The 26,360-nt window shown below is 56.0% G+C and overlaps 1 protein-coding gene across 2 annotated transcripts in view; it reads left to right on the top strand.

Moving 5' to 3' along the window:
* The first annotated feature begins 16,976 nt into the window (after positions 1-16,976).
* The window catches only part of ITPR3 (inositol 1,4,5-trisphosphate receptor type 3), a 42,562-nt gene continuing 33,178 nt past the window's right edge, over positions 16,977-26,360 (top strand). For both annotated transcript variants that reach the window (XM_051638981.1, XM_051638980.1), the window contains exons 1-2: positions 16,977-17,461; positions 24,797-24,867. In XM_051638981.1, the coding sequence (XP_051494941.1) occupies positions 17,373-17,461; positions 24,797-24,867 (160 nt within the window). In that variant the 5' untranslated portion in view covers positions 16,977-17,372. The remainder of the gene's footprint in view (positions 17,462-24,796; positions 24,868-26,360) is intronic.

The following is a 26,360-nucleotide window of genomic DNA, read 5'->3' as shown; positions in this document are numbered from 1 at the left end:
GAGCAGTTCCTGAAAGGTGAGAGGGTGGCTCAGAGGGAAAGGAGATCCTCCCTCATCCCTGAGGACTTGAGCTGGTTGGTGGGAGAAGTTTGAGGAGCCCCTCTCCCAGCCTGCATGCTGCTCTGTGGGTATGGGGCTGGGGCTGCACACTGTCTGCTGGCTAAATGTTGGCATCAAAGCTGGGTGTTGGAGAAGACTGACCAGGGGGATTGCCTAGGGAGTCAGATTATTTGGCAAAGCACACAAGGGCCAGGGCAGAGAAAACTGCCCAGTTGCCATCCAGGCAGTTGCCCACTGGGCTCAGTGCCCACCTTGCCTGGCAGTAAATCCATTTGCTTTGGTGTCCTCGAGGATCTGGCACGATATCCTCCCTCAGACACATGCCAAGGGCCACATGAAGCAAGGGAGGTGACAGCTCTGAGGAGTCACTCTTTTCTTTGGGCTTGTTTTAAACAGCAGATGAGGGAGCAGGACCCCCGAAAGCAGAGCTGCCCCAGTGGAACAGGCTCTTCAGCATGAACAGACATCGATGGACTTCACACAAGGTTGGTGGAAGGACATGGAGCATGGGGCTAAGGCAGTGGTCACCCCTGAGCAGGTCCTATCTGCAGGCAGATCTAAGTGCCCCCAGGCTTTAGAAAAGGCATTGGGGTAGAGCAGCCTGGGGGATGCTAAAAGCCCTCCCTGGCGCTGCCAAGGCACTGCTAGGTCAGGGCTGTGGGCTTTCAGGGGTGTCTCTGAAATTCTTCTGGACCTCCATGGTCCTTTCTAGCTGAGCAGGAAATGGTCTCAGGATGCTGCTGGTCAGTGATGGGCAACACCTGTTACTGGGACATCTGCTGAGGTTGGATGGGTGGGAGGGAATCAGGGACAGTGGCAACAGCCAGGCCTTTGGGATTCCCTTCCTGCTCTTCTTACAGATGCCCACTGTGGCTGTGGTTGTTTCGCTGGGGTAAGTGTTTGCCCAGCAGCCCCAGAACAAGCTCTGTGTGCAAAATTATCCTCCTATCCCTGACAATCCCATTGTAGTAGACCTGGAGCTCCCTTACACGTTGATCCAAAGCAGAACAAGAGATGACCCTGCAGACTAGGTCTTCATCTGAGATGAGGGTCAGATCTGGGATGATTTGCCCAAATATCTGCAAGCCAGAGGAGGCCACAGATGGAGTAGGATGTGCATCTCCAATCCAAGACAACATAACCAGTGCAGATCAGCAGCAGAGCAACAAATCTGCAGCAGAGCAGAGTTTCCAGCTGCTCAGTCAGGGCTCTGAGAGGCTTTGAGAAGATGCAGGACCTGGTAGAGCTGCAGGAAGCAGCTGGGTTGGTGGAGGGGCTGGTGGTTTAATAGAGCTGTTCTGCTGGTGTGTGGGTGTGGGGTGTGAATGGTGCAGCCTGGAGATGGAAGACAAATGAGGTCCCCTCTCTGCTGGGTGGTGCAGTGCATTAAATCAGCTCTTTGACTAATGGTCAGCACTTTGTTCCAGACAGCAAAGAGGGACCCCAGGGCAGTGTTTTAACAGCAGGCTTGGGGAGCTGCCTGAAGCTGTTAAAAAGTTGGGGTCTTTTAATAGATTTCCTTTCTATACAGCAGGACTGTGCTGCAGATCCTGCCACTGCCTGGCAGGCACAGGAGACAAGAGCCAAGGGAACAGTTAGGGTGTGGGAGCCTGGAGACCAGGTATCTCCTGGGTTTTCTCACTCACTCCCTGTGTGACCCTGGTCCAACCTTCTCCCCCTTCTTGCCTCAGTTTCCCATCTGTGCCAGGAGACAGGATTGCATGAAGTGCTGGCTGGAGGATAAACTGGCATGGTGGGTGGGGAAAGAGAGGTAGGATTTGGTTTTATTCTTAAGATCAGCTGCTGGAATTAGTGTTACATCAGAATCAAGCTGTTGTTCAGAGGCACTTTGTCAACTTTGACGTTATCTTCTCCTTTTTCCCCACTGCAGCCTCCTTCCCCAGGAAACTTGATGGAGCTGGGAAGTGAAGAGGAGCCTCTTTTGAACGAAGCTGCCCACAGACCTACACCACCGGCTGTGTCCCCCGTGCCTGTAAAGCTCTCCGATGTGGTCCTGGTGGAGAGGTGAGCTCCTCTTCTCTCTCTAGGGCAGGATGGGAGCAGAACTCCCCGTGGTTGTCCCCTCAGCCCTTCAGCAGGGCTGCGGAAACCTGCTGGGCACAGACACTTCCTCGGAGCACCAGGTGGCAGTGTCCGACTTCCCACCGAGCTGAGCCGAGCCGGGCTAACCCAGCTGGGTGACACGGACACCCCGGGGTGGCTGTGGGGACACCCTGGCTCCCTGCAGGGGACAGCGGGGACGTGGGGATGGGGCGATCAGCCTACAGGTCCGGTCACCCCTTAGAGTGTGAGTGCCAGGGATGGGCAGGATGACCTTCTGCAACCCCAGGGTAGAGCCAAGACTCCAGCTCCTGCCCCGAGGAGGCTGCAGCAAGGTGGGGATCAGTCTCTTTTCACTAATAACAAGTGATAGGACAAGAAGAAATGGTCTCAGGTTGTGCCAGTGGAGGTTTAGATTAGGTATTAGAAGAAACTTCTTCACTGAAGGTTATTAAACACTGGCACGGGCTGCCCAGGGAGGTGGTTGAATGACCATCCCTGGAGGTGTTTAAAAGACATATGTTTAAAAGATGTGGTGCTTATGGACATGGTTTAGCTCTGGACTTGGTAGATCAATGATCCTAAAGGTCGTTTCCAAGCAGAACGATTCTGTGAGGCTGCTGGAGCTCTCTGCCCCCAGGTGACTGGGGTTGCACAGTCCCTGGCCATGGTGCCCGTGGCTCAGTCTGCCTCACCACAGTGTTGCTCAACTGTCTAGAGGACGTGACTAAGGGCAAGTTGCCCTCTGCTCCCCTGGCTGCCCTGGAGCTGGGCCACCTGCTGCTCCCCAGCAGGAAGGAGCTGGTCCAGCTCTCCCAGCTCCACAGCATCCAGCTCAGCAGGGTGTGATGGCTCTCCAGGGATGCTGCAGTCTGGAGAGCGATTGCAACTGCACAAAGGAACAGCAAAACCCCTTTTCCTCATCAGGTCTTATCCACGGAGTTTCCTCCTGGGGAGGCAAGACACCCTTCCTGGATGGGCAGGTGGGAGGGTGCAGGTGGTGGCAGTGCCAAGACCATGGGTGTCCCCAGGCTGAGTTTATCACAGCTGTGCTGTCTCTGGGTGAAGAGAGAATATGAGGCTTCAGGCAAAGTGCTTCCCACATGCACCAGATTTATCAAATTGATTAAAAAACCCACAACAGATCCAGGCCCTGTTCCTGTAATAGCTGTTGGAGCTTGTTGGATGTTAATCAAACCTTCTGGTGGTGTCCAGTGAAGCCAGCATAAGCCAGCTTGTGTTTTTCAGGAATTGGAAGAGCTGTCAAGATATAATCTGTTTAGGACAAAATAATATATAAATACACCTCATGATAATCTGTTGTATCACTACAGGAAGAGAGAGGGTTTCAGTGACTGACTGTATCTGTCAGAGGGATGATAAATCTCAGCAGGACTGAGTGTCATTGTAAGGGTTCTCAGCACACGGGGAGGGAAGGGACTCCCAGTCCCTCCTCTGGCCACACTGGTCCCTCCAACTTCACCTGCTGGATTTGAAGTATTTCAAATAACTGAGCTCCAGTCCCTTCCCCCTGGGAATCACCCCACAGTCTCCAGGGTATTTTTCCTAACTGAGTAAGAAAGTCTAACCCGTCACATTCTGGTGTGAGCCCTGAAGTGCAGGGCTCCTGCAAGCACCTTGAGAAGACTCTCAGATCCTTGGCGTGTCAGCACAGAGAGTCCTTGAGCATGACAGCAGGCCTCTGCAGGCAAGAAGGTTGGGACGACCTGTTTATAAGGCCCTGCAGGTCTGCGATGATGTGGCCAAGCAGTCAGTAGCTGGGGACAGCTCCTGGCTGGGAGGACACATTCCAAGTGTTATTCCAATTTGCTGAAGTGCTCAGGGTGTCTGGCTCTGACGTATTTCTTTCTCTAACCAAGGTTTTCTGAAGATGAAGCAGGAGAAGCCACTGGTCGCTTTGGGAAAAGCTGGGTGGAGCTGGGGGCAAGTGGAGAAGGAGCCCCTGGAAATGGCTGAGGTTAGTGTACTGGGGCACTGCCATGGGACATCCCTGGCATTTGGGCCAATGTGCTTAAATTTGGGCCAATATGCTTAAAACTGCATCGTGTCAGGTCCATAAATCTGTTTCAGAAAAGCTGGTGGCTTCTGTATGGAAAACAAGCAAACACAAGCCTAGTTATAAGTTCCTTCTTTAAGAAGGCTGGCTCTGCACTCCCTGCCTCAGTTTCCCCTTTCATGCAAGGGGCTGCATCCCAACTCCTCCCCTCCAAAGCACTGCATGGATCAGTGCCATATTTCCAAATGCCTCTGAAATCTGGGCTGACAAGGACTCTGGGCAGGACCAGCCAAGTAACTGTGGAAACCCACGAGGAGTTTCCAAGCCCAGCTCTGCGGAGGCAGACCCGTGATGCTGGGAGTTGCTCCTCAGTGGGGTGAGATGAGGGCAGCTGGACACCAGCATGCTCCTCCTGAAGGCAGGGACTGCCAGGAGAGAGGAAAAAGCAACTTCCTCTGCTCCACACACGCAGGAAAAGCATGTCTGGGAGGTGTGGGGGGGATGCTGGGGGGCTGCCTGCCCTTGCTGCCCACCGGGCACGTGTGCGTGGGGTCGCTCCCCAGCATCCCATCTTCTCCCTCATGCAATGTGTTGTCTTTCTTGAGTAGCTGCCACGGGAGGGTGGGAAACTCCAAAACACCATTGGAAAACAGAGCTTGGAGGTGGTTCCCTTGTCTCAGGCCGAGTGGGCCAGGAGTTTTACTGGGGTGTTTGCTTGTTTTTCCCTCTGTGCTCTCCTCTCGCTGCAGCCACCTCGCTCTGCAGTGAGTGGGCAGGCTCAGACTCTTGAGCATTTAGGAAACCCCCTGGAGTTTAATGGGGATGCTTCTCTGTCTGAACCCATCTGCCAGGAGCTCCAGGGTGCTGGGCTCATCCCAGAAGCCTGCACAGTAGCTCCTTTCAGCCTCTGAGGGGGTGTCTGCAAACAGATGCTGATTCATAAGCGTGGTCTTCACAGGCAGATAGAGGCAGGGGCACGCCTGGCATAGCTCCCAGAGCCATGTTCCTGGGAAAGTCCTGGTGTCCAGTTTTTTCCAGCTGGTGGCTGGAAGCAGCCAGGCAGCTGTGGGGTGTTGGAGGAGCCTTGTTTCATGCTGGTGGTTGAAATGTGGCTGCATGAGTCCTGCTCTTGTGGTGAGAGAGGCTGGAGATGCCCAGGGCCCCCAGGCTGCCCAGTGGCTGCAGGTGACAGAAGAGCCTGTTTTGGGGCCTGGGGCAGCCCTGGGAGCCCCATCAGGTGGTGGGAATGGGCGTCAGGGCTGGTAGGAGGCAACAATGCTCTGCACCAGCCCCTTTGCTCCCTGAGGTGCATCCTTTTCCCTCCTTAGCTCCAGCTCCTGGGAGAGGTGGGGAGCAGCCCATGATGGACCACCCTGCATCATCAGCCCTCCCAGAGGAGACATCAATGCTGCTTCTTTGCTCCCCATCCCAGTGCCAGCCAGGTTTAAATTTGTCCCAAATTGCTCCTTGGCTCCAGCTTTTTCCTCTTTCCCCTGCATTTCTCTTTAATGAACATCCCACATTTCCCCTTTTGCTTTCTCCTTTCGTGTTCCTTGGGAAGGACTTCTGAACCTCAACCCCCTGGTTGGCACAGCCAGGCTTTAGTTGGAATTATTTCATTATTTATTTTTTTTAGACTGAGCATGTAGTGTGAATAAATTGTCCTCACTTCTCCCTCTGATTATTCCTTTCCTTATTAAACAGTTCTGTGTTGAATTACTTTTTCTCCTTTCCCAACCCTCCCACCCTCCAGCTCTTTCATATTCTCCACGTTCATTATTCTCTGTGGCTTTTAAGGTTTTGATTTATTCATTTCAGGGTAAGAAGAGACAGGTCTCTGCCTCGGTTCTCCACCCACTGCAAAAGGAGGGGTGAGATCACCTTGGCCAGTGGTGGCTTTCAGGTAGAGGTATCAGAGAAGGGTTGGGGGGTCCTGTTCCCATGGGGTGAAGTGTCCCCCCTGCCCCTTCATTTTCCCTTGGGTGCATGGGAGGGGATGACCCATCCCTGCATCCTTGCCTGGTCTCTGTCCCAGCTGCTCAGCAGTGCCAGGAGCTTGAACCCCTGACCCGGGCAGCAGCTCCCAGCCCCAAGTGGCTCATTCCTGGCTGGACTGGAGGAGCTGCTGGCAGCCCAGCTCCTGCTAATCTGGGAATTGTATGCCAGGAAGCACACACCCAGCCGACCTGCCTGGGACAAAGCCTGCAGTGTATGTACCAGCTCTCCCCAGGAGTTCCTCTGGGTGGCTCAGGGCCATTCCAGAGTTGCTCCCAGTGCCTGAGGGCCTTGCTGGTTCCCTCCCGGACTTGCCCCAGGGTTGGGCACCTGCTTTGGGTGCAGTGCCAGAGCTTGGTCCTCCCACAGCAGGACAGGGCTCCCGGGCTGGCACTGCAGGAGATGCTCTCACAGCCACCCTGTGCTCCTGCCAATCTATGAGGCACTCCATAAAATGGGCCTGTAGCACCTAAAGTGTGCTGGCTAAACTGAAACTATGGCTGTGAAAGAGACAACTCCCTCCCTCATCATCCCAGAGGTGTTTACTCTGAACCCTAACAATGGCCAGTTAACCACAGCCAGCATTGCTCTCTGCTAGATGGGTTTAGCAGATCTGTCCTGGCAATAGACTCTTCCCATGTAGCCCGTCTGGGTACCAAAACTCTCTGTCCTTGACACATCCTTAGAAGCCTTGAGCTCCAAATAGACTTAACTTCTGTGTGAAACCGTCTGAGATTTCCCAAATAAAAGTGCTATATAAAATGTAGGTATTATTAGCAAGCTCCTTCTGCCAGGTCAGATGTCAAACACCAGCACAAGGCAAGGAGGTGCCAGGAGGAAGGGTTTGCCTTGGCTGAGCCATTTCACAGCAGCTTGTTCCAGGGTTATGTGCACCTCTTTGGGAAGCAGCTGGTGTTTCCTGCTGAATTAGGTCTGGCAGAGACTGCAACTCCTTTCCACAGCATCCAAGCATCCCTGGTCAGTGTGGTCCTTGTCCCTGTGCTGTTCCCACTGCGTGGGTGGGAAGTGGAGACACCTGCTCTGAGCTGCCCTGGGTGATGTTTGGGGCAGGCTGGTGGGAATGAGCTGGGTGAGTTATTCCACTTTACCCTTTAAGGGCAGAGTCAGGCCTGTTGCCTTGACAAGAAGCTGCACCTTCACGTGATGCTGCCACATCCTGCTCGGTGTATTTTGAGAAGGTTGTTTACAAACACTGATGTGGTGCTAGAGCAGGGGAGGCTGCTCACAAACCTGTGAGGTAGAAAAGCCTTTGCAAACCTGGTTGCCTTCCCGTGTGCTGAGAAATGATCCAGTGCTGGAGTGCTCCAACTGCTACACCTCTTCCAGCTGCAGAGATGGATGGGCCACTGGGAACACTCTGGCCCTGGGCAGCTCAATCTAATTTCCTGCATCCTCCTCAAGTCTGATGCATCCTTGTCCTGAGATGCACAGTCTCACTCTGCTTTGTCTGCACCTTCAGTAACACCACAAAGCTCCAGTCATGGACTCCTTTGTGCAAGATGCTGCAGGAACAGGGGGGGAAAAAAATACAAGGCTGGTGCCTGAAATAATTTGCAATCTGAGATTTCCAAGCCTCACAAAGCTGACGTAAAGCTGCATGAAAAATGTGAGACACTTGGATACTACAACGATATGAGCCAACATAATAGAATATTTAATATTAAATATTCATCTGGATCCTCAGCCTGTGAAAGGGATAGAGCTCTGCTGGCTTCTGTGGACTCACACTGATTTATTTTTTATGATGATCCATTTGTATCATGATGGTGGCTGGGAGGCTCCAGGAGATGATCTCCAGCCTCAGACCCCATTATTTCAGGTGCCCTAAAATCACAGAACTGCTCAACAATCTGTGCCCCAAATTCAAACCCGCTAAGGATGTAGCCTGGTATATTTTAAAAACAAACCTGTTCTCTGACACACAGAGCACTTCCTCTGCACAGGGTGTCTGCATAGCACCGACCCTTCCCGACAAGTCAGATGGGCCCCAGAAGTCCTCTCCTCTGCTGCTGGTGTCACACTGGCTGAGAAAGAGATTCTTGATTAAATGACAAAGAGTCCTTACAGCCCCGGACCAGACAGGAGAAGTATTTGACAAACAAAGACTCCTATTTTCAAGGAAATCCTCTGACTTCTGCATTGAATGAGAGAAATTATTCAAGCTCTGGAGGCAAGGGGCCAGAGAGCCGTGGGCAGGGAATTGTTGTGTCATGGGCTGAGCAGTTCTCCTGCCTGGTCCACGATGGGACCAAGGGCTACTTTACCAGCAATTACCAATCCTGCTTTACATTCAGGAATGATTTGAATCCCTCTGTGGATGTAGGCTGTAAATACACCTGTTCGCTGTTTACACCCCAGAGGGACACTCCAGGCTTATGCAATGGGATAAAGCAGCAGAGACCCAGGGAAACCCCATCAAGCTGGAGAGCAGCAGAGCTGCTCCTAGCTGGGGTGAGGAACAAACAGCCGTGGTCCAACCTCACTGGAGAAATCCAACTCAGCATTTCCAGCAAGTATGTCCTTCACAGGGCCAGGCTCTGTGAGGTGCCTGTGTGCTGCTCACACCTCCCTCCAGCAGCATTGGGGAATTTTGCTGGCTAGAGCCATGATTTTGATCAAAGGAAATATCAGTCACTGGAGACTCAAGCCTTTGGTGTTAAAAATGCAATCCTAGATGTTAAGCTGGTATCCATGATAAAGAAAACTCCACTTTACCAGCACAAACACACTTTGTGTCCCAGTTTAAAAGTGCAAAGAGGCAATTGCATCCTGATCATGAGCTGCACCAAACCAGTGGTGCTCCAAGGACAGCCCGGATGGGTTTTCAAGCCATCAGCTGCCCAGTTCCCACCGCCTTTCCACAGCCCCAGCCCAGATGCTGGTGCCTTCAGAAATCATGGCCCAGCTGCTGCCCTGAATCAGACAGGAAGGAGCTGTGTCTGCCACAGCATCTAGAAGAGCTTTGGGGTCTGTTGGTAGTATATAAAATGCTATATAATGTTACCTATAATTTTTACAGCCTGCTTCGGTCCTGCAAATAAAATACCTCTATGGTTCCTTTTATCTTTTCTAACAGCTATAAACTCTGCTCAACTATTCCTTTTCCCTGTCAGCTTGTGACTGTCTTGGTTTATGGCATCGTCACAACCTCCTGATTGATTTACAGGTCGGGTCAGTAAACAGTCACTCCCACCCTCTCCAGTCCCTTATCCCACAGCTCCACGGCCATGGGGTGACTCAGCAGCCAGGAGCACCAGTGTGACTAACTCTTCCCTCTACAACAAATAGGGGGTTTGGGTCTTTGTTCAACACATTCCTCTGTGCTGGTGGAAGCTGCCTAAGAGCCGCCCTGGCACAGCAGCCTGAGTCACCCCGAGGAGGTGCCAGAGGATGTCCGGGTCCTCCAGCACCACTTCTGCACGTATCCTGCTGTGGCAGCTCTGGATAGATGGATGCACGTGGCTGTGCTGGGCTCACAGCAGGCAGAGCAGCCAACTGAGCCCGGCACTCCCTGCCTCACACCCAACAAGTGTTATTCCCAGAACTGGATGTGACCAGCCCCTTGAAATCAGATCTGGGCCTAGTTAGGATCAAACCTCCCAGGGCTGTTTGGGCTGTTTCTTCCCCAGCATCTTTTGGGCTCTCAGCAGGGTTTGTTCACCACAAAGTTGGTTGCTGCTGGGGTTTGTATCCAGCCTCTCTTCATCCCTCCAGCATGACAAGAAGGAGTTTGGGAGCAAGGATGTCCCTCACCTGGGACATCCATCCCTCTGAGGGGGAAACGTGCCCCTCGAGACACCTCTATGGCACACCCCATCTTTCCTTTCTCTCTTTACTGGGCAAATTTAAGCAGGAAGAAGCTGAGAACCCAATTTTCTGGTCCAACAACACCCAAAGGAGCCCAACCTGCCCCCTTAATTGCAGGGCTGGGTGGGGAGCCTTTAAAGGGGAGGGAGCCAGGGGGAACAATTCTCTTCTGGGGGTGGGAATTTCCTATTGGCAGCCCGGGCTGACCCAGCTCTGGGGCCGCTGGGGTCTGTGGAGCCTGAGCAGGGTGGGTCCTACACCTTGAGTGCTCACACTGCTGGGAGAGTCTTTGGTAAGCAGCTGGGCTCTGCTGGGGCAAGATGTCAGAGGGATGTGAGCCTGGGAAGCTGCTTCCCTGGCACCGGGCTCGCTCTGAGACGGAAGCAAAAATGTGGGTTGGAGCTCGACAGTGAACTCGTGTCCCGGCTGCCTCTGAGGTGACCCCTGAGGTGACCCCTGAGGTGACCCTGTACACCCAGCGCCGGGTCCCGTCCCTGCTGCAGTTCCCTGCTGCCCGGGCGGGTTCAGCCGTGTCCCCACGCAGCCCCTGCTCTCCCCTCACGTCCCCGCAGGGGCCGGGGCTGGGGTCCGTGGGATCCCCACGCTGAAGGGCACCGAGCCCTGCGTGGGACCTTGCTGTCCTGAGCACCTGTGTCCTCACGTCCCCTGGAAATGGGGGTGCTCTGACCCCCGCGGGGAGCCCCCCAGCAGCACGGGGAGACCCGCCCGGCAGAGCCAGCCCTTCCTGTGCTGCGTGCTCAGAACCTCCCCCAGAGCCCTGTCCCGCAGCCGGTCCCCAGTGCGGGCTGGCAGCAGGCTGGCCCGGGTGCCTGTGCACCCCTTTAGTGCTGGGGTGGGGGTCCAGCACGGTGCGGGATCCCCCCCCGCCCCGAGCATCTCCTTTAACCCCGGAGCTGTGACCCCCGGGCAGCTCCTTTCGTTGTCACCTTAAAGGAGCCCATCAAACCGGCTGCAGGAAGGGCTCCTGCACGCTCCCGTCCTTAGCACACCCTTGCTAGAGGGGAGCAGGGTTTGCTTGTGTCCCCCCCATCCTTTGGGGACCCGGCTGGTGTGACAGAAGAGCTGTCCTGGCCCGGGCAGGGAGGCAGCTGATCCTGCCCCGCGCCGCCCGGGAGCCCAGCCTGTCATCCAGCAGGGAAGTGTGGGGTTATCTCAGCAAAGGCTGTAATTAGGCTGCTCGGCACAAACTTGTCTCAAAAAGACAGGGAGGAGGGAAGAGCCTCCAATCAGCCATTTTATATGAAGCTTTACAGGGAGAAAAGGAGGTCTGGGCAGGTCTGTAGTGGGAAGTCAGCTCCTCTGTGCTCTGTCCCTTCTCCTCCAGTGACATCCCCTGTGTCCTTCAGAGCAGATGCACCCCAAGAGGAGCTGGGCTGGGCTGCAGTAGTGTTCAAAACTGGTTAAACCAGCCCAGAGGAGCATCCCTGTTCCCAGCTTGGAGGTGGTGGGCTGGAGCTGGAGCCTGTCCTGCCTCCAGCAGCACAGAGGTGGGCAGGGTGCCCGTCCCGGGCTGTGGCTGGAGTGCATTTCCCCTCCACTCTCTGATAAGATGAGTTGTTCATTCATTGCTGTGTGCTGACCACAAGCCAGGCCAGAGGGCCTGCGTGGCCCACAGAGGGAGAGGAAATGCTGCTTGGCGTGGTGATCCATCTCTGAAAGAGGTTCTGAAAGGAGAGGCTGTGCTGCTGGCTCCTCCATGCTGGAGCAGGGTTTGCAGCAGATCCCTCTGGGGCTCTTCAGGGGCTGAGACACGCGGGTGTGATCTGATTCCAGCAGTGCTTGGGGTCACTCTGAAGCTGCTGGCTGCTCCTGAAAATCTGCCCATTGATGGGGAACGTGTGAGGCAGGCTGGTCTGGGACCCTGCCCTGCTGGGTTGGAGCCAGGGGGGACTGGGGAAATAATAGGAGGCTTTGCCCAGGATGTAAATCAGTGTGTGCTCTCACATGGGCATGACTCTAGTGGACAACAAATGAGCTGATTTGGAGCAAAAAGGTTGTGCAACCCTGGGGGATTTTGCATCGCAGGGCAACAGCAGAGGCCAGCCCAGCTAGGGAGGGTTGTGCATTGCAAAATCTCTTGGGCAATGCACCAGAAGGGATGGGAATGGGGAAATGGGGAATGGGGAACGGGGCTCTTCCTCGCCTGCCCTCTCCCTGCCACCAGCTGCCATCCTGGCCCATGGCAAGGGTATGGCTGGCAGCCCCAGCCCCTGCTCCACCCCACAATTAAGCTGTGTTTGCTTATTAGGGAAGCTACAGGCCTGTGCAAACACTTCCATTTGCTTTTGATAAAGTGAAGGTAGGGAAAAAAATTGTGCCCATGAGGTGTGGCCAGTCCTGGGCAGGCTGCTCACCCGGGTCCGGATGGTGCTGGGTCCAGGCTCCTGAGGGCCATCTGCCAAGGCCTGAGAGTCCCTCCCTGGCCCGAGGTCCTGGCCAATTCCCATGTCACCTGGCCACTCTGGTGTCTGTCCCCAGTCCCACTGCTCTCCAGACAACCACGGCATTTGTCCCAAACGTGGCCTGGTGTCGCTAACGGCAACTGCTAATTGTTCTCTTGTTCTGTACTATATTTAATTCCCCACTATTATTTTTTCCCCTTTTAATCATAAAAAGCCTAAATTTCCCTCGGGGAAGGTTATTGGCTCAAGTGTGGAAATATACCTGCAACTTGCACGGAGCTGAGCCACTGGGGCATTGGCTGTATTTTTAAATCCAAGTACAAAGTGTCTTCGACAGGAGTGTCACTTAACCCTTCTCAGGGAGGGTGGGAACAAGGGGCCCTTCCTGTTTTCTCTGCTCCCTCTGCCCATCCTCAGGGTGGGATGCACCCACCCGTGGGCTTGGATGTGTGAGCAGGAGGGTGGGCAAGGAGCGAGCGTGGGGACTGGAGGAATTGCTCTCTTTTGCCCTATTTTCCTGTCACATCCTCCTCTCTCTCTTGCAGGGGTGAGACCAGCGTGTGGGCATCCTCCTGTGCATGGCCAGGGTCAGGCTGAGCAGGGCCATGTGTGCACCAACATCTCCTTCCCAGGCCACCTCCTGCCACCCCTGCAGGGATGGAGGTTCAGGTTCTCTGAGGTAACCTGGAGCCTCCATACCTTTGAGGATGTGGGCCAAAGTCATCCAGTCTGAGAGCTATTTTGGGGGAGTGTGGCTGCTCCCCTGAGACCCTTGGCACAGCCACAGTTGGAGACGGCCAGGCAGGAGCAGAGGCACAGATGGGACAGGCAGGAGGGAACTGGTCCTCTGCTCTGCCAGTTAATGAAGTCGCCTGAGGGGGTTTCAGCCCTGCCCTGGCAGACCTTGGGTTGCCTTTCAAACAGCTGCTGGGGGTGGGGAGGTTTGGGTTTACAGCTCAAGAAAAGCAGATCTGGGGTCTTACCTTCATCACTGAAGGTGCATGTAGCATCTTCTGCATCAAAGGAGCAATTTTCTGTCAGTGGTTGTTACTCTGGCCTCTGAAATCCTCACCCAGAAGGAGAAACAAGGTTGAAACAAGTCCTTTTTTTTTTTTTTTTTCTTTTCTCTTTTCTTTTTGTTAGCTGTGGTCTGGAGTTGATCCTGGCCCAGCTCTGCTGCTTTTGGTGGGGTGGGTGGTGCAGCAGCGTGAAAGGCACCATACAGAGCCTGGACAGCCTTGGATTTCATCTGTGGGCAGCAGCAGGGTCACAGCACACCCAGAGCCAGCGAGACAAGGGAGCAAACTTGTCTCCTGGCCAAAGAATCCCCCTCTTCTATGTCTGACAGCAGCTTTCCTGCTCCCCGCTCTGCTCATGCACAAGGGACTGAGTGTCTCCCTTCCTCCTCCTCAAACAAAGAAGGCTACAGTTATTTTTTGCTTCCTTCTTCCAAGAAGCTTCAACCCTTCAGTTCCCGGCCTTGATCTGGGTGCTCAAGGAGACCGATGCAAAAGCCAGATGGGGACCTGGCAGGGGGCTGGGATGCTGCTCAGGTACCACTGCCCCATCTGCCTCCCCAGCCAACATCTCTGCTCCCCATCCTTTTCACCAGCCACATATTTGCTCCCAAAGCATCTGCACCAATGTAAGCTCCAGCAGGGCTCCTACCCAGCCCTGGGGGGACACAATCCTGGCTGACTTGTTGGAGGGTTGTGGCATGTTTGGGAAGCCACCACCAGCTCATGTCGGAGAAGGATTATAGGAAGGGTGGGCAGGTAGAGGGGAACATCCTGAGGAGGGGGTTGGGGGGCCTGGGGAGGGAGGTGCCCCTGGAGTTTGAGCAGTTGCCTGCAAAGGAGCAATTTCAGCATGTGAAAGGAATGTGGCTCTGACCCTGCCAGGGATGGAGGCTGTGCCTTAGGGATGGGGATGACTGCTGGCCTGACTCACCGGCTGCCTCTCCACAGCCGCTTCCTCTCTGAGAGGCAGAAACTCCCAGTTTTTTATTTATCACGTGGCTTAAAGCAGGGGCTAAGGAAGGAAACGCTCTTATTTTTAACTCCTCTATCTCCCCAGGGCAGGGGGAGCCAGTGCTGGCCCAGAGAGGTGACCGATCTGCTCCACGTGCCCCTGAGCATCCCCACGGCCAGGCTGGCCCCTACCTGAGGGCTGCAGGCTGCTCACAGCTTCCCCACGGTATTTTGGGCTCTGAGCCCATGCACAAAACGTCACTGCAGGTTGAGAGTAGCCCAGAGGGTCCTGGGCAGAGGAGGGGACACTCAGGGTGGGCAGCGTGACGGGTCAGCATGGTCATAGCTACACTGGGGGGGAGTGAGTGACTGGGAGACAGGAGAAATGCACTTTGTTTTTATTTTTTGCTCCTGGAAGCTGCTAATCCCTGCTGCTGCCTGTGTTGGCAAACCTTGGGTGGCAGATGCTGGGAGTCCCTGTTTGTGCCCACCACAGGGCACAGCTGCCATGTCCCAGCCACTTGGCCAGGGAGCTGGAGGATGGGGAAGGTTTCATCCATCCCTGTGCCATCCAGAGAGGATTTGGAGATATAATGTCACCATCTCCAGGGTGCTGGGTGGGCAGGGGTGCATCCCTGAAACATTTTGGGTTCCCCATCCTCAAATAAGCTTCAAGCATGGGCTGGACATGGTGCAGGGTATGGTCATGGGATGGGAAGGAGACTTCAAGAGGCTTAGTCTTGTTGTTTCCCATTCTCCTGGGTGGGAGAAAACAGGCCAGACACCTGTTTGTTTAGGGTGATGGGTTTTTTTGCACTTCCAGATGATTTTTGCTGCTTGGTGCTCTGCAAACATGAGCCACCCCTGGGGCTGAGGGAGGGTGGGTGCATGAGGAGCCAGATTTGGGCCAGGCTGGGAGAGGTGGTGTCTGTCCCAGCCATGCCCAGCGAGGCTGGAGGGACTGGTGTGGCCACCAGCACGGGCACAGTGTGGTGCTGAGATGCCACTTGTGCCTTAGATCAAAGCTGCTGATCTGTGCACAAAGTTTTGGTCTTTGATTCCTTGGGGGCTTTCTCTGAGCTCCTGTTGTGAAACCTTCATTGGCTTTTAACAGCAGCAAGGTTTTTTTTTCCTTATGATCTTCTCTTTTCCCCCCTCTGTTGCCCTGAGATAAAGGCTTCTAAATTTGTCCTGTGCTGAAAACGCAGCTAATCCTGATGGACCTGAATTCACATCTCCCCCAGAGGAATTGCACTAATTTTTTTCCCTTTGTTCTGCCAGGGGACCTGTCCGTTTCCTCGTGGAAAAAAAAAAAAAAGAAAAAAAGAAAAATCACTATTTAGGGCAAGGTTTATACTCCTGAAACCTGGGTGTTTGTTTGTGAGAAAAGAGGACAGAAGGGAAAGAAATGAGAAAAGCATCATGCTTTTTTTTTTTTCCTCTCCAATATTGTTTTTTACAGCAGGCAAGTTTTAATTAAAGCGAGGAACTAGGGCACTTGTGGTGTCCAGAAGATGCTCTGAGGACACAGTCCTTTTCCACTAGGGTTATATCGGAAGCCCGGAGCTGCTGGCTCAGCCCTGCGGTGTCAGGTTGATTGTGGAAAGCAGGAGGGACTGGGTGGGCTTTGGAGGGGTGGGGGAGACACCTCCCTGCTTATAGCTGTGGGTGGGGTGGGTGCAACAACGCCAGGTGAGCCCTGGGGCACCGCCGGGTTGGATGAGGCTGGGGGGCTGGCTGGAGTCTCCCTGGTTTTGGGGGTGCAAAGGGTGATTTTCGTGCGTCAAGCTGGGGAAGAGGTTGGATGGAGAGGTGAAGCGGGACCGAGCAGGTCCAGCTGGGGAGTGGCGTGCTGGCAAGAGCCAGCTGGGCTTCCGGAAGCCACCACTGCTCGCCCGAGGCAGAGAAATCCAGCCGGAGCCGCTGTGTCCTCAGCCGGGGCTTTCCCTGCTCTGCGCTGGGCTGCGCGGGCCCGGGGGCAGCTCCTGGGGTGCTGGGGGGGGGGGGGAGAGGGACAGAGGGTCCCGGGGTCTGGTCCTGCTGCAAAGTGAGGAGGGGGATGAAGCAAATGGTGAGAGCAGGACCTGTGGGATCCTGGGGTGGCAGGAGAGGGGCTGGGTGGGACAGGGACGGGTCCTGGGAGGCGGGGGCCTCAGTTTCCCCCTGCCAAGTGCAGGAAGGTGCAGGGGGAGCGGGCACATCCCAGCTCTTTTGGCTCCTTGCGTTTGCCGATGGAGGCTGAGGGCGGTTGGTGCCTCTTTGCACCCCCTGCTCCCCTCCTCGGTGCGGGGAGAGCACCCCCAGCCCCCCAGCTGGCCACAGAGCCTCCGGGGGCTTTTCAAGCGAGGAGAGCAAACCGGGGAGACCCCACGGGGGCTGAGGGGCTCGGCCACCCCCCCGGAGTGCCGTTTACCCGTGGAAAGGGAGCCGGGGGGCGACCCACGGGATGGGGCCCGGGTCCTCTGGAAGCAGAGGGGTGCGCGGGCGCCCGCAGCCCCAGATCCCCCAAGGCGGGGAGGCGGGGAGCGGAGGGTGGGGCCTCTTTTTGGGCATCCCCCCCTCCTCCTCCTCTTCTTCCACCCCTCCCCAGGCGGCTCCGGTTCTCCTCCCAGGCCAAAAAATATTTGCATGCTTTTTCGAGCAGGACTTCCTGATCGCTCTCCATTGGCTGCAGGTAGAAAGCTGTGCAGAGCCGGAGCCACGGACAGCCGGACAGAGCTCATGCAAACCTCTAACTGAGCTTCATACCCCCCCTTCCTCCTCCTCCTCCTCCTCCTCCTCCCCTGGCTCCCTTCCTGCACAGCACATGTGAAAGTTGTGCGCGGGGCTCTCGCTGCCGCCCCGCTCCCTCCTGCTGCTCGCGGGGATCCAGGGAGAGCCGGGCTGGGATAAACCCCCCACCCACCTTCCATACACACACACCCCCCCTCCCTCCAAGCTCCTCTCGCCCCATGGTGGATTTCGGCACGGGAAGGTGACTTGGGGAAGAAGCGGCGTCGAGCCGGGTCGCGAACAGCCATGAATGAGATGTCAAGTTTCCTGCACATCGGGGACATCGTCTCCCTGTACGCCGAGGGCTCCGTCAACGGCTTCATCAGCACTTTGGGGTGAGTGAAACGCTCCCGGCTCTGCCCGCAGCCACCCCGCTCCCGGGACGGGCGGCCGCCGGGGCCAGATGGGATGGGAAAAAGGGTACTGAGCTTGATCCCGCTGGGAAAAGGGGCTGGAAAGCTCTGGGTGCTGCAGCAGGGATGGGCGCAGGTGCTGGGGAGGGAAGGCTGGGTGTCTCCTCTGGCTCCCGGCGCTGCTGGGGGCAGGATGGGGCCCTGCAGGGACCCGTGGCCAGAAACTGTGGCCCCCCCTTTGTGAGCTGGGAGAGATTAAATGGGCTGAAGCAGCGTGAGGGGTTGGGAAGAGGTTGGTGTGTGTGTGGCTGAGCAGGGTGGCCCAGGCAGCCGGGATCCCTCCTGGGGCTCGGGGGGATGAGGTGCTTCCAGCCCTGTCTGGCGTGGCTTGGAGGCTGCTGTCCCCTTGGGACAGGCAGTGATGGCTCTCTGTCCCCCCTCGGGGGGTCAGCAGGATCACTGCAGGGTCACCAGCACATGGGTGCCCATGGCCACCAAGTGCTGCTGAGGGGACCAGGGCAGTGCCAGGTCCAGGCTGAGCCAACTCCTTGCAGCCCCCTGGATGTGTCAGCATGGGCGAGGGGATCTCACAGCCTGACCCAGGGAGACAAGAGAGCTCAGGGACTTGTCCCTTGTCCCTGCTGTCTCCATGCAAGCCAATGGTGCTGCTGAAGCAGCCCCCGGGCAGAGCCAGGCCAAGATCTTCAGCGATGCCCGTTTCCAACCACTGGCTGCTCGATCCCACCAAGTTTGTTTGCCTCGTGGTGCAGGGAGAGGCTCTGTCCCTGCTGTGCTGAGGGCTCTGCTGGGGCTGTCGGATGCCCCCGGGCCACAGGTAGGGTTTTTTTTTTTCCTTACCCCAAAGCAGAGACCCAAACCTTGCCTGCAGCCCCAGGCGGGTGGACGTGGGTCTGTGCCAGCGTGCCTGCCCCATGCTGCGTGTGGGAGAGGCTGAGCTCAGGCAGGAATGCTGACTTGGATGGGATTCCTGGGGCAGGAGCTGCCCGGCTCTATAATCTGTGATGAATGCACTTGCTCCCACATGCCTCTGTACAACCAGAGCTGTACATACCTTCGCCTACACGTGTTCAGGCACCCACCGCTGGGCACATGCAGCCCCTGGGTTAGTGCCCACCAGAGCTTCCTCCAACTGGCTGTGGGATGCTGCCCAAAAATGGGCTGGTGGCTGCAGACCTGGCTCCAAATCCCTGAGCGTGCAACTATAGAGTGTCAGGAGGAAGGTCCTGCATGTTCAGGGTGCAGCCTTGGCTGTGCCCAACCCTCCTGGGTTGGGTGGGAGAACATCCCTATGGTGCTTTTTGGAGAGGTCTGGTAGCTGGTCCTCTGCAAGGGGCTGCAGGCTTGGCAGCTCAGTGCTGAGCACCCCTCCAGCCCACCTGTGAAATGGGGTCTGGAGGAGGCTCACCCAGCACTGGCTATTAGCCCACACAGTCCATCCCAGTGGCTCACTGGGAGCTGAATTAAGAGATGTTATACTCTGTGGAGCTCCCATCGCTTTGCAGATCTGCCCCAGATGTCCCCCTTGTTGCCTGGTGCTTCTCTAGACTTACTTAGAAGCATTTGAAAAGCAGGGCTTGCTTGCAGAGCCTCTTCTCCCAGGCCCCGGTGTGGCTTTTGCTGGGAAGCCCCCTTTTCCTGGTGTCCTGCTTTCTCCAGATTGTTTCCCGCCCTCTGAAATTGTTTTCCCTTATTCCCTTCAACCTGGGAGACCCGACCACACCTTAAATCACTCCTGTGATAAGGGACTGGGTGACTCACTGAGAGTGCTTCTCCCTAACCCTCCTACCACAGCTTGGGACCTTATTTAGCTCATTTGCAAGGCAAACAGCTCTGCCAGCCCCGTGCCTGGATGAGCACCCTGTTGGAAATGTTCCCTCCATCCTTCCTCACAAGGGAAGGTTTTGGCTGTGGGATCCCTGAGAGTCTGCAGTAGGATTGTCTGGTTGTACGGGATGCTGTGGAGTGTGTCCAGGTGCTGGGCACAAGTGTCACGGGAAGGGATGTGCTCAGATACTGTGACATCCCTGTGCCAGTGTCCTGGAAGGACAGTGAGCTGTTCCCAAGAGGTCTCTCGGGTCTCCTGGCAGATAGAGGTGTCAATGTCGACTAAAGACCAACTTGATGGTGCTTACAGGTGGTTCTGGGGGACACACAAGGCTCTGTCCATCCATGCTAGGGATGCAGCAGTGGCAAGAGGCACAGCAGAGCTCAGAGCCCCTTGCACTGAGCTCCTCCACGGCTGCGTTTGCAAAATGTCCAGAGAGGCTGAGGGAGGGGAAAGGGCTCTGGCAAGAGCACAGGTCATGCTGGGGGTGTTTCCTCCTGCCTGGCTCTGCTGCAGCTCAGACTTCCCATTAACCCCAGTGTTTTGTCACTGGTGCCGTCTGGCCCAAGTATGCTGGGAGCTTCAGCCATGGTGTGAAGCCCTGCCCTGGGCTGTGGGGCAATGGGCTGAGAAGGGTCTCAGCCAGGGTTAAGGTGGGAGGCAGGAGCTTGCCAGGCTCTTAGCCAGGGAAAAGCAGCAGTTTTCCCTGCGGCCCAGGGTATGTGAGGGCACCTGGGGGCTGGACTGGGGGCACCTGGGGGCTGGACTGGGGGCACCTGGGGGCTGGACTGGCTGCTCGTGCAGCGCAGGACTTGGACGATCAATGAGGTGCCTCAGCAGGGAAGAAGAATCACGCCCCTTATTAACACAAAGTCTCAATTTATTATCTTTAAAAATCCTTTTCTCCTTGCTGAGGGTGGCGGAGCGGGCTGGAGCAGAGGTGGGGGGAGCCCTGCAGCCCCTGGCTCAGCCTCCTCTGCTCCCAGCCCCCCAAATCAAAGTGTCAAAGGCCCCTGGCCACAAACCCTTCCTCCACACCCCCTCTCTGCAGTGGGCGTTTGCTTTTGTGGAGGAAAAACATCCCTCTGAAGGGTGGGGAGAGCCCCTGAGTGCTCAGGCAGTGGGCTGAGTGGGGGAACCACTGGGCCAAAGTACCCAAACTAGCTAAAACCAGTAAAGACAGCCCAAAAGGAGGAGGTGAATTAAGAAGAGAACAATGCAGTCCCTTGGGGGAGGTGGAGGGGGTGGGATGGGTGTATTGGAGATGCTTGAAGTGGTTTTGGTGACATGGGAAGATGCCCAGGAGGAGTTTGTGAGATGCAGGGACCCCAGGGTGGTTTAGTCTTCCCTCTTGGCTGGATTCAAGGCTGCTCCCAGCTCAGAGGTGGGGAGGGGCTCTGCAGGGCTGCCCAACTTTGTTGCTGTGGCTCCGCTGCTGCAAATCAGCAGCGTCCAAGGAAATGGCAGCTTGGAACGTTTTGGGACAGAAGCAGCTGTGTGTGTCAGGGATGTGGGGCTCAGCAGCAGCTTTGCCAGGGCACGGGACCCCACCACGGGCACCTGGTGTGTGCAGCTGCTTTGCTTCTTAAGGACTATTGCTGGTAACTCCAGTGCTTGGGGAGAGGGAACTTTTGGGACTGGGTCTGGGATGAGAGGAACAGCTATTGAAGTGAGGTGTCCTGTGAGGATCATCCAGGCAAAACAAACCAGTGGCCAAGCTGGGAAAGGAGCTCAGAGACCTCAATTTGGGTCTTGCTCCAGTGTGATAGATGAGGTGATGCTGTGAGTCCCTACCTTATCTGGTGGCCCTGATAAGCCCAATGGCTGGAGCCAGAGAGGACTAAAAATGCAGTGCAGATGCCTGTGTTTGCCAGGGGAATGTGCTGCTCCATCCCTGGGGGGATCCCAGGACCCAGAGGGGGCTCAGGGTCCAGCACTGTGGGCTTGCAGAGGAGAAGGGCTGGTGGCAAACCTGCCTGAGTGGCAGTTGGCTGTTTGAGGTGAAATAACATCTTTGAAGGCTGTAATTGTGATTGCAGGTGGATTTGCAGGGTGGAGCCGTTCAGGGAAAGGCAGCTGGTTAAAGGGTAACTCCAGCTCTGCCAGGTCAGGATGAACCCGTCTCTGTGGGGAGGAGAAGCATGCGAGGGTGACAGCAGCTTCCTCCTCCCAGTGCTGGGACAGAGGGGGCGTTTTTGGGGCTGCCCTGTGCTCACTCACTTCATTTTCATCCCTCCCGGCGGGCTCAGCTCTCGTCCCGCGCCCTGAACCGGAGGGGCTGACCCAGCCCCATGGCCAACAATGAGCTCTCATCTTCCTCTCTCCTCCTCTTCCTCACCTCCAGGGGTTGGTGGGTTTGTAGCAGGTTTCTCCTGCTTGGTATGGGGCTCCCCCTTCTCCCAGAGCTCCCCTTTTCTCCGTGCACCCCTGGGCCACGGCGTGCTGGGGCTTCCCTGGGCAGCGGGTGTGCCGGGGCTGAGGAAGGCTCTCAGGAAGGCTCTCTCCTCTTCCCCAGCCCAGGTTCACGTTGCAGGAGCAGCACATCCACGTCAGCCCCATCTGGCCACCATCCCCAGGGTGTCCAACCTCTGCAGATTGCAGCGCTGGACGAGCTGCTTTTCCCTTGACCTCCGGCGGAGGCTCAGCCTCGTGCGAGGCCAGGCACGCTGGCCCCGGGCCAGGGAATCACTTTGTGCTCCATTTTTGTTTTTTAAAGCCTGCAGAAAAGCCCCACTGGAACCACTGCAGTGACTTGCACTGGCTTAAAACTAACCAGATGCTCGCCCGTGCTTCTCTGGGCTCAGCAGTGCACAGGATCCACCCGTCCCCTGGCCTTCCCTTCTGAAAAGGTGAAATGTGGAGTTTTCCCCCTGTGCATCCAGCCTGCAGCTTCACCCAGGGTCTTCCCGCAGGTGCTCAGGCAACAACAGCCCCTTTTCTCATCAACACCTGAGAAATGAAAGCTGCTCTGCCCGTGCCTGGCATCCTCCCCACAGCTCAGTGTGTCCCTGTGGCTCCCATAGCTGGGCGAGCTCCATTCTCCCCCCACCCCACTGTGCTGATGAGGGTTATGAGATGGAAGAGCATCCTGGCCCCAGCAGCCACCCAGGTGACTCATGTCCACCCTGTCAGAATCCTTTTATTTTCAGCACTTTTGAACTGAGTCTGGAGTATCAGTTTAACAACATAACGCTTGTGTGTAATCCTAGGATTAAAGATGCTGAAACTGCCTGGAGATAATCAACTAATTAAGACTCCCAGCCTGGCAGGTCACTATCTCTAGTCCTGCCTGGTGGAGTGGTGACACTGGGGTAGCAGATGCTGCAGGCAGAGCTGGTGTGGCTGGGAGGTTCCTGTGCTGTTTGTTTCAGCCCTGAAAAGGAGCCACACAGGTGGTTTCTCTTCCTGGGAGACCTGTAGCCACGATGGTGGAAGGGTTTTAATTTTTAAAGTGCACAGATGAATTGAACCTTCTGCTTTTGCAGGCACTGGTGGGATCTGGGCACGTGCTGGTGGTTGGTTTGCTCGGTGAGCCTGACCTGTGGGACTCAGCCCTTGGGGGTCTTTGCTCCCAGGTGCATCAGAAGTGTTTGTTCCTCCCTGTCCCCCGTCAAAATAATAGTAATAGAAACCAAAACTGCCTGCAAGTGGCATCAGGGCTGGGCTGCATATCTCCTGCAGAGAGGGGTGGTACAGGCCCTGTCCGAGGCTGCCTCTGTTCCATTCTGGTTCCTTCCCCCTTTGCCTCTGTCCTGAGACACTGTGCCCTGCAGGAGTTTGGGAATGTGCCCAACTCCTTCCCTGCTGTCATGGCCCGTGGAAAGGCATTGTGTTTGGGCCGTCCCAGGTAGGGAGCCCAGGTTTTTATTACATTCTTCTAGATCTTTGCAAATTGTTTTTAAGCTTCTGCTGCCACCAAAAGCGTCAGAGAAGCTGCTTTTCTCTCTTTATTTGAAATCTAAGGTTAATTTCCCCTGACCCTGGGGAGCTTTAAAGGGAGCCGGTGGTGGAGGCAGCGGCAGCTCTGGGTGCTCAGCATCCTGCCAGCCCACACCTCTGCTGCCAAGGGCACAGCAGTGCTGGAGTCCCCAGGGTCCCAATCCATCAGCGTGGAGGCCACATTCCTCTCTGCCGAGCTATTGCAAGGAATTTTCCCCTCCTCCAGAGAGCGGCTGGGCTGGGGGAAGGAAGCTGGATCTGCAGCCGGGATATCTGCCTCTCTTGCCAACTCCCTGCAGTGCAGCCTGTCCACCTCCAGCAGTGTTTAGTTGTTGGGGTTTGTTGGGGGGGCTGAGAGTCCCAGGGCAGCACAGGCTCCACTGTGCCCTTCACCAGCTCCTCTCTCCAGGCTGCATCTTTCCCCCTGTCCCAGGGATGGACGTTCCCTCCCGGGCTGGTGTCATGGGTGTGTTCCTGCATCACTCGCGCACTCCCCGGCTGCCTGAATTCAGCCTGCACAGGTGGGGACACGCTTCTCACTTCCTCGCCTGGAGCAGGAGAGTAATTTCTCTGGGTGCATCGTTTCCCAGGGGCTGGGAGGAAGTGGGTGAGCGGGTACAGCCTGTCTTGCTGGAGCACCGAGTTCCCTTGAAAGCCTCGTGGGGCCCGTGCAGACAAACCCTGGGTGCTGAGAGCCCCTCGGGCGCTGCTCGTCCCTCCACACTTCGGGGGCTGAACAGATCCTCGTGCCAGGTTATGCTTCACTATTCTCAAAAGCTTTGAAAAGCAACGTCCCTTCTAGCCTAAAATCTGTCCTCAGCACCCAAGGCCAAGCCTGCGGGATTTTGCTCAATGCTGGGAAAACAAAGAGGTGGGCAGGGAGGAGGCACAAAGCCCTTCGCATCTGATGGGCAGAGCCACCACCTCTGATCAGATAATAATTAATAACTGGGTTTGGGGGGGCCCTGCCACCTCCATCTGCAGCAGCTGCACCCTCTGTGTCCCAGTGGGGTGAGCTCCCAGCCAGAGGACCGTAGAAGGAAGTTGAATGGATCACATTTTTGCCAGATTAACAGTAAATAAGACTGCAGCCAGCACACTGCCCAGGGCTGGGCAGGGCAGGATTGGCTCCAGCAGGACATGAGGGTTAGAGCCTCCTGCACGGGTCGCTGAGCAAAGGCTGACACGGAGCATGGTGTTTCTTTGCTGCCAACTTGTATCTGTTTGCCCTAAAATTAAACCAAGGGATGTAAAAGACAAGGGAAAGAAGTGGCGAGGGGTGGCGAAAAGGGACAAGTTTGGAGCAGGTGCCCAAGAGGATCTGGTGGCTCCAGGAGCTGAGTGTTGTCATGATCAATATTTACAGAGTGCAAACGGGTGGGAAACAGGAGATGCAGCTTTTGTTGTTGTCACTTTGGGCCAGGTGACGGTGTCACAGCGCTGTGGTTTGTGGCGAAGCTGCTCTGCTGGCCTGGGCCCCACTGTCATCTTCTTGTCACTGACACCCTGCTCCTGCTCTTGTCCCCACGCAGGCTGGTGGATGATCGGTGCGTGGTGGAGCCAGCTGCTGGTGACCTGGACAACCCACCCAAGAAGTTTCGAGGTGAGACTGGGGCTGGGGCAGCTCCATGGCTGTGTGAGTAGCCTTGGGGGTGATGCTGGCCCCAGCATCCATGCCAGGGATGGGGACCGGGCTCCCCAGTGTCCCAGCTCACCCAGGAGTGAGAGGTTCTACTTGTCCTTTGCAGAGGAGCCCAGAAGAATCTTGGACACTTGCCATAGCCTTGTTGCTGTGGCTTGGTCAAACCACCTACCCTCCTCTGTTTGCACCTGAGGTCATTTATGTATTTATTGGAACCACCTCTGTGGTGGGACAGTCCTTGGGACCCCTTAGCCCAGCCTGAAGGAGCAAGGGTGGCCAGGAGCAAGTGGGTCTGACCATTCCAAAATGCATCCCTGAGGATGCTGGCAGCTGGATGTCAATGCACCAGGAGCCAAGGACATGAGGGGACAGATGTAGGGGCAGTGGGAACAGGTAAACTATTTTCAAGGTGACCCTGTTAGCACCTGGCACCCATCACACCTGTGCTTGGCTGCACCTGAGAGCTTCAGGGGATTCAGCCCCCATTTCCAAGGCAGGCAGGGATTAGGGAGAGACAGTGAATCCCCATCTGGCCTCAGGTGTCCCAGTTTGGGTCATATTGTCTCCTCCAGTACTCAGGGCTTCACTCCTTATTTCCCATTTGGAACAGGGAGCAGCCCCGGGCGGGAGCAGGCAGGTCCAGGCGGAAAAAAGGGAATGAGTCAGTGGAAGCCAGGGCAGCTCCTGGCCTGTGGAAATGGTTTGGAGAAGCCAGGACAGGCAACTGGGAAAAGCAGAACGTGCCTCCCACTTCCCCAGTTTGCCAGCCCTGGGGTTGGCCAGTGAGGCGCTCTTGGCCTTTGGGCTCCCCAGGGAGCAAGAGGCTGCACTGAGCAACCACTGGTGGTTGGATTTGGGGGTTGGTTTAGGGCAACCATTCCTTTCATCCCAGCTACTGTAATTTCAGGCCCCTTTAGAAAAATACCTTTTAAACTACCTGTTCACCACTCTGCTCTGTGCCTCCAGCTTTTTCTCAGGGTGGCTTTAACACCCTGCAGCAGGGTGCCACGCAGGTACTCTTACCTTCTGGGCATCTTCCCCATGGGGGGGCCCCCACCAGCCTGTGACCACTAATTTGTACATGGGGCTAATTAATGAGCCATGCAACAATTCCCCAGAGTCTCTCTCCCAGCCTGGGGAGCCATCCCACTTTCACCTGGATGGGAAGAGCTGGAAGCAGCAGCAGGATGGGTGGCCTCACCCCAGCAGCCTCCCTGCCTGCACATGGGAGGGTGTTGAATCCCTTTTCCAGGGAAAGGTCTGCTCCAGGCTTAGCCCTGCTCCGTGCAGTCCCTATCAGTATATCCAGCCGCTTGTTTTAATGGCCGGAAAAGTAGCAGCCTGCCTCCTCGATAGCTATCACCACCAGGGAGCTAAAAACAAGGGGCTGCTGCTGTTTCCCTGCCACGGCAGTGAGAGGCTTAAGAGGATTTTCATGTGCTGTTGCCCTCCCC

This window comes from Apus apus, chromosome 23, assembly GCF_020740795.1.
Source record: "Apus apus isolate bApuApu2 chromosome 23, bApuApu2.pri.cur, whole genome shotgun sequence".
Classification (NCBI taxonomy): Eukaryota; Metazoa; Chordata; class Aves; order Apodiformes; family Apodidae; genus Apus; species Apus apus.
The sequence above is the reverse complement of the archived record's forward strand: the minus strand, read 5'-3'. Positions and strand labels throughout refer to the sequence as shown.